Source organism: Amborella trichopoda, chromosome 11, assembly GCF_054954075.1.
Source record: "Amborella trichopoda isolate Santa Cruz 75 chromosome 11, AtrichopodaSantaCruz75HAP2 v2.0, whole genome shotgun sequence".
Taxonomy (NCBI): domain Eukaryota; kingdom Viridiplantae; phylum Streptophyta; class Magnoliopsida; order Amborellales; family Amborellaceae; genus Amborella; species Amborella trichopoda.
The window spans coordinates 35427082-35435936 of record NC_142346.1 but is presented as its reverse complement, the minus strand read 5'-3'; the positions used below and the strand labels follow the sequence as shown (position 1 = coordinate 35435936).

The following is an 8855-nucleotide window of genomic DNA, read 5'->3' as shown; positions in this document are numbered from 1 at the left end:
TCTGAAGGGGCACATGCCATAGCACATAAAAGTGAGTTCAAGGTCGTTTTCATACATTATATATGAAAGGATTGTGAATGAAGAGGCACATGCTTTTCCGTTCATAAAAGTGATTTCAAAACTCTACACGAGATCAGAGTATGTGAATGAATGAACAAGTGCTTCTCCATTGCTCAAATAAGTGAGTTCAAAATGTTTGTCATACATTCGAGACTGCAATCGGAAAGGCAAATGACTTCCATTATACATAAGAGTGAGGTCAAAAATGGTTTCGTACATTAGTGATCAGAGGTTATTAACCGACCCCAAATAATTGAGAAAAAAGCTATGATGATGATGATGATTGTATATAAATGGGAACATGTTTTTCACATTTTTCACATAAACGTGAATGCAAAATGGATGTTGTGCACTAGATATCAAAGGATTCTGAAGAAATGAGAACATGCTACTCCATCGCTGATAAAAGTGAGAATTCATAATGGTTGTTATACATTAGAGAGCAAAAAACAAAAAATGGCTTTTATACATGGATTCTCTCTCTCTCTCCTCCGCCCGCGCCATGACAACTTCACGTGGAGCTCAACCACGAGTGTGAACATCCACATCTCATATCTCCTCTGCCCGCACCATGACAACTTCACGTGGAGCTCAACCACGAGTGCGAACATCCACATCTCATATTTCCTTTTGTGTTCATTCCTCTTGTGCAATGACCACAAATACATCATCTAGTGACCACTTCTGGGGCTTCATCTTGCATTCGGGGTTGATCACTGCACGTTCTGCTGAGGCAAGTCGATAGCCAATTACAATCTCCTGCCTCTGCCGCCCACGAACCATGATTTCAAAAAAGCATAGCTCTTCCTGATCAAATAAATAAAACTCTGCAGGTCGGATGTATAACTCATTCCCCTGTTTCAGTAGTAAAAATATACCTTGATCAGAAATAACACTTATAACCATACCAGCCATCCCTTGTTGACATTTGAAAGCTGGGGTAATGAGACGCATTTGTAGAAAAACAATAGTATAGGATGCAAACCCTTTCCATGTTGCCCCTAATAAAGACAAAAATGCTTATCATCAAAACAACATTTCCATTAAGGGATGAGGGCATTTTTCGTCCAAAAACAGTACAGCAGGATAAAAAGAACTCCATTGTGGTGAGTATCCTAACAAAACACTTTTGATGTTTCCAAAATAACTATTTTGAATTTATGAGTATTAAATTCATGTGCAGTTCGGGAGTACTAACAAATTGTCAACTAGAATTCCAAAGCTCAATGTATTCTTGAAAAGACCAGGGTTTTATAAAATGTTAAAACATCAGTAATAAATGTCATTGGCTGTTATAATACCAAAGAATGCGTGATATTTGAAAATAACAAGGGTTAAAACATCAGTAATAATAAACACCATTGGCTGTTATAATGCCAAAGAATGTGTGATATTTTAAATAACGGGTATTACACCCATTGTGATAGAAATTATAGCAGAACAGCACACCTTTGGTAATCATAATGGGTATCCTGCTGAGGAGATGGAGAAATACAACATGCAAGAGGCCTGTGCTATGCATGAATTATGCCACACATAATAAAGAAGAAAAGGCATAGCACAAATTATGCCACATGCAATAAAGAAGAAAGAAGTATAGCACAAATTAAGCCACACATAATAAGAAAAGAAACAATTTTGTCATCTCCAATAAGAACCACCTCTCTCTCTTTGCCTCACTCTCTCTGACCTCTCTCTGTCTCTCACTCTCTCTGACAAGCTCGAATGTTTAGATTTGTTACCTCTTCAGCAAAGAGTTCCTCAAGGACACGATTGATTTGTTTGTCCTCAGCAACCATTGCCAATGCCATGCTGACAAGCTCATTAGACAATACATAGTCACTAATTCTGGATACAGATACAAGGTTTCTAGTCCTAGAATCCAAGATCTCACTTATGATGATTGATTTGTCAGAGGCCTGTTGCATTTCTCGAATCCAAGAGCTATGTGAAAATCCCATATATCGCAAAGGGATGGACTTTGCCTCTCTGCATGGAAGCCGTTTAGACTGCAATCCATAAAACAGAACATTTTTTGACAGTCAGATGGTATATTGTTTAAATGAATTTCACTTCGTAGTGGGAAATACCATATTCATAATTAAGAACAAACACTAAGCATAGTCAGTCAAAAATAGGACTTCTAACAAAACCAAAAAGGTCGAAAAAAAAAAGTTGAAAGTTGTGATGCTAATCGAAGGCATAGAAAGTTCAATTCTTTCACATGCAGATCAGATAAAGCAATGAATTAGGTATTTAGGTATCATAACCTCAAAGGAGCTTGAGCAAAAGTTAGCCATTGAAAGATTCAGAACAAAAAGCTTCAGATTGGTTTTTGAAAGGCCAAAAATGCAACACCAATGCAAGGTCAAAAGAGACTTTGGCCATCTATTCTCTTAAGGTTCAAATGGTTTCCCTAATGCAGATTGCACAATTTTTGAACAATTGAAAGACCACTACGTTTTTTAGTGTCTCCATCTTTTAAGTTAAATCAGCTGAGGCAAAATTACTTTACCAAATACCTACAGTGCCAATCAGTTCCTTGTGATTTAACTCTAGGACAAGCCCATTCAGTGGCAGGAAGCATACTTCCCAAACCAAATGCATGTTAATATATGTCCCATAAATAAAGTGCAACTAAATTGACAATGTTGTTATTATTATGGGTGCAAATTTTATAAGGCTACAACCCTACTTATTGTGGTAGGGTTACAGCCACCTGCCTGGTCATTTATTTGACAATGCATATCTGGCATCGAGATCAATACTGGAACTGGCTGTTCTTGGTGCCCCAGTTTCTTTCTCATTTTTCATTTGATTTTCGCCAGACCATCACGCTCCATTTTTCTTTCTGTGATAAATTACCTAAAACTAGATATTCATGTTTGATTTTCCCTAATCAATACAAGAACACTCTGTTAAATTACCCCAACCAGAGTAAAATTGGAGAAAACATGAAAAATATATAGATATATATATAAAGAGAGAGAAGGAAACACAAAAAGAGGCTTAAAAGGATCGGCCACTTAAAGAGATTATAACAAAAACTGCTTGAATTGAAGGATGAAATGACCCTTAAATTGAGCTCATCTTTTACAATAAGTGCAAATGTCCACGAAATTCAGACTGAGTAAAAATATGTACAAATGTTTTGGTCATTTTCCACTAAATATCAGCCGTTTATCCTTAAAGCACTCGAACAAAACCATTAAAAAAGGATCCCCATGCTTCTCCTGTTTTAAATTTGGAGATTTAAGCAGCCTTTCTCTCTCCACCCTTGAAAAACCACCCAAAAAAATATATCTCACCAACCCTATTTTCTCTCTCCAAACCTGGTGAACATTTAAAGGAGCTCTCCTCACCACAAACCTTCCTCTCTCCCCCTGAAAAAAAAGTCCCAAAATGCACATTCAATCAACCCTTGTTTCTTTCTCTTGCCCTTATGAAATACTCCAAAAAACACCAGTTTCTTCCTTTCTGCCTTTAGAGAGAAAAACAAATATAATTCCCAACAAAATTCTCACTCAACTGCCAATTCTCACTCAGTTCGAATGCAACCACCCCAGAAAAAAGGAAGACAATCACACGAACAGAAACCACCCAAACCCATCAGTTCAATTCCATCCCCTCCATTAACATTAAAATCTCTCCCAAAAACCTCTCATCACCTGATTCAGAGGAACACAAATGCAAATTTTCTCACCTCAACAGCTCTTCTCTCTTCACCACAACGCCAATTCTTTCCCCAATCATTCTCTCTCTACAATCTTCTTAAAGGAAAAAAAACAGAATTTACAATAAGCATTGATAATGGAGCTCCGGGCAAAAATATTGAGGTAAGAAACATGTTCAGAAATGATTTAGCATATTGAACCCTTGGAAGAGAGAGGAGGAACCGACGAGTTCACTGAGACAGAGGTTTCTCCCATGTAAATGGCTTCGGCAAATTTGAGGAGGCTAGAGAGAAAGTGGGTTTAGAGAAGATGGGCTCTGGGTGTTTTATCAAAGGAAAAGAGAGAAATAGCTTTTGGGGAACTGGGTTTTGAGAGGAGCAGTTTCTAGGAGGGGATCAAGTTTCGTGAGCAGATTTTCTGGCAAAGATGAGAAGACAAAAGGGAAGGGGGGAGTGGTCATGGAAGAAGGGTTAGACTTTCATGTGAAGAGAGAGAATGACCATAGAAAAATGTTGAGAGCGGGGGAATGGGTAACTGGGGCTTCCTGTGCCCTGGTTTTCCTTATCCAACCATGCCAGAAAATCTAAACCATCCAAAATAAATCGACAGGTAGGGTTGCAGCCCTATATAAATTTTTTCCTATAGTTATTGGCTGATAGGAAATAGGCCCTGATGATGATGATGATAATGATGTTATTGGCTGATAGGATACAAATCACATTAAAATAACCATAGAATACATTACTTTCTCTCTTCATCATCTTTCATTAATATTTACAGTAACAGATGCTGAGAAAAACTGAAGGGAGGGCTAGGGCAGTCCCAAAACTCAACGATGAACGTCTCTATGCTGAATGTTAGGTTAAGTTTGGGTTTGGAGCATTTGAAGATATGCCACTCACTACTCAATTTTAGATGTAACATACATGTATATTAAATTTTGTATGTTTGTTCGTACTTTTTAGTACTAGTAGTAGCTTAGGGGCATAATTGCCATAGGATATTGAGGTCATTCTATTGTATGCTCATGTTGGATTTTGTCGCCTTTAAAGGCCTAGAGAACTTGTAAAAATGAAATTTTATAATGGAATACGCATTTCAGTGGGAGTGTGTGTGTTGACTGACCAAAGGTTGAGCAGTTTATGGCCCTGGGTATGTCCAAAACCCTTGTCCTAGAGCATATGGTATTACTGAGAAAGGTTTACAGTGGGTCATCCCTTGTTGAGGTCAGAGAGATGCCCATGGATGATGTTTTCAAGCCAAGAGCACTGTGTGGTCTCATGTGTGCGGTTATAGGCCTGTGAAAGCAAGGTCCAAAGCCCCAACAAACTTCCGCACAGCATGTACACATGACAACCGCATTATTGGAAAGCAACCCTATAGAGGGACATGCATACATGTGCATAGAGAGTCCCCTTTGTACTGTAATGACAAGTGTTGGACTTGCTCTTAAAGGGGAGACTGTAATCTACATTCCAGGATCATAGTTCCACTTTGAGAAGCCAATCATGTGCCCTCACATTGAGACTGTGGGTCATGGGTCTTTGTTGGGTTGGATAAGAAGACAGTAGTGGATCATGGTTCTTAGGTCAAATGGAGTGCCCTTATTATAGCTACTTTTGACCCAATGGTACCAGTCCACTTCTAAAATATTTTATTTTTGGTATTAGAAATGTTTTTGCGATATTTACAAAATTTTCCAGAGTTTTAAAAATTTATTTATGTTGTAAATTCATTAAATGGTAGTTTCAAGATTTCCAGAACTACGAAGGGCATATTTGGGGACCTAGCATCCAACCCCCACATGTGTATCACCCATGGGTGGGACGTGTGGCCTTTTGGGGCCTACATAAAGTCCCTAGGGTGGCACACCCCATTTTTTTGTTTATGTGCCACTTTTAGTTAATAGCTTTAGTTAGTTATAATTTTTTTAAAAGTGGCACAATCTTTAAGCTGAATGAAAACATGCAAATCTGCTAGTTGCTGAATTCTATGTCGAGCTCATGGGTAAGCTTCATTTTAGGGCTCACCGCAAAAGAGAGCATGCCAAAATTGAACGAGATCATCACCAAACATAAAGCGGAAGAAGAAAGGAGAATGACTTGAGATACTTCAGCCTTGAATGACTCCGTAAATCTGGTAAACCTTAAGCCCAACTCTGCTTCACTCGAGAAGAAGAGGGATAAGGGCAAGAATAAGTACAAAACTAATGAGAATCAAAAGGGGGATAATGGGCCTAAGAAAAGGAAGGATTTAAAAAATGCCAAGTGCTATAACTGCAAGAAATTTGAGCACATTGCGAAGTATTGTAGAGCACCCAAGAATATGAACCCCAAGGGCGATAGGGAGCATGCTTGTGTGGTCCTCGAGCCCATGTTAACTGACCCTAAAGTGGGGTCATGGTGTTTTGACTCAGGATCCACTGCCCATGTATCAAACACCAAGGATGGGTATAGAAATTTTAAGCATATTGCCCCTAGGGATCAATATATCTATATGGGTGCAAATCAAAAGACTGAAATTTTGGGTATTGGAGATTTCGTCCTTCAACTTGAGAACAACAAAAGCATGGTCCTAAAGCAAACTCTTTATGTTCATGAGATGAGGAAGAGTTTGATTTTGATCACTGGAATGGTTAAGGCAGGCTACTCCACCATTTTTACTGATAATAAGGTGGATGTCAAATATGGGAATGAATTGGTAATGAATGGCCATCTTGTAGATGGTTTCTTTTTAATTGCAATAAGAATTTAATTTCTTATGTCTCGTGTTATAATTATAACAATGATGATGCGTATTTATGGTACATGAGAGTAACGCATATAAATCCTAAAAGGATGGAGAGCTTATTGAGAGAGGGCTTATTACATAATCTAAATGGAGACTTAACCAGAGTCTATCAAACATGTATTCAAGGAAAGCTGGTTAAGAAATCCTTTCCAAAACTTTGAGAGCTACTGAAATATTAGAAGTTGTCCATAGTAATATTTGTGGACCTATGAATGTCGCCACTAAGGGCCGCAAGAGGTACTTCATTACTTTTATTGATGATCATTCCCATTTTGTCCATGTCTATCTATTAAGTAAAAGTCTAAAGCCCTAGACTGTTTCAAATAGTATGAGGCCGAGGTAGAAACCCAAACAAACCAGAAAATTAAAGTCCTTAGATCTGATAGGGGTGGAGATTATTCCTCACGACTATTTAAGAAATATGTACTAAGCATGGTATTACATCAGTATGCTATGCCGTTTACTCATCAACAAAATGGGGTAGCTTAGAGACATAATACAACCCTGATGGAAATAGTAAGACGCATGATGGACATGCTAAACTCTCTTAGATTTTTAGGTGAAGCTGTTTTGGCAGCTACCTATATCCTTAATCGAACTCCCACCAAAGTTGTCCCACTAATCATCCCTCATGAGATTTTCACTAATCGTGCTCCATCCCTTGATCACCTCAGAGTGTGGGGATGCTCTGCCCATGTCCAAATACCCCATCAAAATATGACAAAATTGGATCCTAAGACTGTTAAGTCCATCTTCATAGGATTGGTCGGCCTTGTTTTTGTTCGTGTGTCCAGCCCGTGCCCCCCGTACGTGAGCACATATGTGCACATGTGGGTGAGCCCGATGTGTGCCCGTGAGGATAACGGTGGGCGGTGCGGTGCGGTTCGAACCAACAAAATTAAAAATGAGAAGGCTTACCTCGAAGTTTAGGGGTCAAATACACCTAGGCGTGTCGCCCTCTTAAATCCTAACATGTGTGTGCACCCGCGGAAAGCTGCCTGGTCGCTCTTGTGGGCACGATTTGGACTCAACCCCCTTGCTCTCCTTCCGGCTCAATTCCTCTCTTGAACTGTGCGCACGTCGTGGTTTAGGTCCTATGGACTCCTTGGCTTGTCCCTAGTTTGGAAAGGCTTGAGTGTAGGGTTGGTTCAAAGATTGGTTGATTAGGCTTAGATTGGGTTCAGTATGGTTCGGTTCGAGTAGGCTAGGTTAGGTGGGTACAAATAGCACAAGCTAAGTGAGTTCAAGTGGGTAGGTTAGGAGGGTTCATGTGGGTTAGGCTAGGTGAGTTTGGGTAGGTAGGTTAGGTGGGTTTGTGTGGGTTAGACTAGGTGGGTTCGGGTAGGTAGGTTAGGCGGCTCGTGAGGGTTAAATGGAAAGGGGAGTGACCAGAATCCGGGAACCTTTTGGCGACACCTCCCCTAGGAGGTATATACGTGATGATAAAAGGATATTGGGCGAGAGGCCTAAGTACCCCGGAGAACATCCTGAAAGTGGTACCAAGTCATATGCCTCACGCGATGACCTCCTTAGAAAAGGGAGTATGGTCTAGGTAAAGGGGGATAGGGTGTACTAGAGATGTATGGTCTAGGTAGGGAGTAAGGTAGAGTGAGGTGTACGATCTAGGTAGGGAGTAGGGTAGAGTGGGTTGTATGGTTTAGGAAGGGAGTAGGGTAGAGTGGGGTGTATGGCCTAGGTAGGGAGTAGGATAGAGTAGGGTGTACAGTCTAAGTAGGGAGTAGGTAGAGTGAGGTGTATGGTCTAGGTAGGGAGTACGATAGAATGGGGGTAGTCTCTCTTTGCACAAAATTTCTCTCTCCTCTCTCAAGGGCAAAGGAGTTTCAACAAAGCATAAAGCAAAGAAAACCTCACTCTCTTTCTCTCTCTAGGTTTAAGCCTTTTTCAATGATTTTTCCAACCTTTCAAGCCTTTTCTTAAACAATTACATATGGGGAGTTTATATAGAGTTCACCCTCGAAAGAACAGTGGCCACTCAAAACCCATAGGGATTGTGGAAAAATAGAAAAAACAAATATAAAATGGAAATTCGGAATAAAGGAAAAATTATCAAAAAGGACACCAAGAAATTATGAAAATGACAAATAGGTCCCCTAAAAGGGCTCTCTTCCCATCCACATGGCTTAGAAGCTTCTTTTGGCTTCTCCGACAACGTTTCATACAATCTATCACTTTGAAAATGTAGATTGTGCTGAGGAGAACGTTTTGATATAAGATTTGCATCAAACCACGAAGATTTGAGGGTGTTATCGATATTTTTCATTTATCCAGTTTCGTGCAAACTTGATTTTTCTTCTTTCATAGTCAAAAAAT

General features: G+C 39.6%; 1 protein-coding gene across 6 annotated transcripts in view; it reads right to left on the bottom strand.

The window, feature by feature from the left end:
• Positions 1-328: 328 nt before the first annotated feature.
• LOC18436720 (ion channel DMI1) overlaps positions 329-8855 on the bottom strand; it is a 44751-nt gene continuing 36224 nt past the window's right edge. For 4 of the 6 annotated variants that reach the window (XR_016044133.1, XR_016044134.1, XR_016044131.1 and 1 more), the window contains 2 exons: positions 1803-2069; positions 329-915 (listed from right to left, as the gene is read on the bottom strand). Coding sequence is in view for 2 of the 6 variants with exons in the window: in XM_006846943.4 (XP_006847006.1) it covers positions 697-915; positions 1803-2069 (486 nt within the window). In the remaining 4 variants the exon portion in view is untranslated. Of the gene's footprint in view, positions 1062-1802; positions 2070-8855 lie in introns of all 6 variants that reach the window. The other 2 variants (XR_016044132.1, XM_088851563.1) reach the window with 1 other exon arrangement.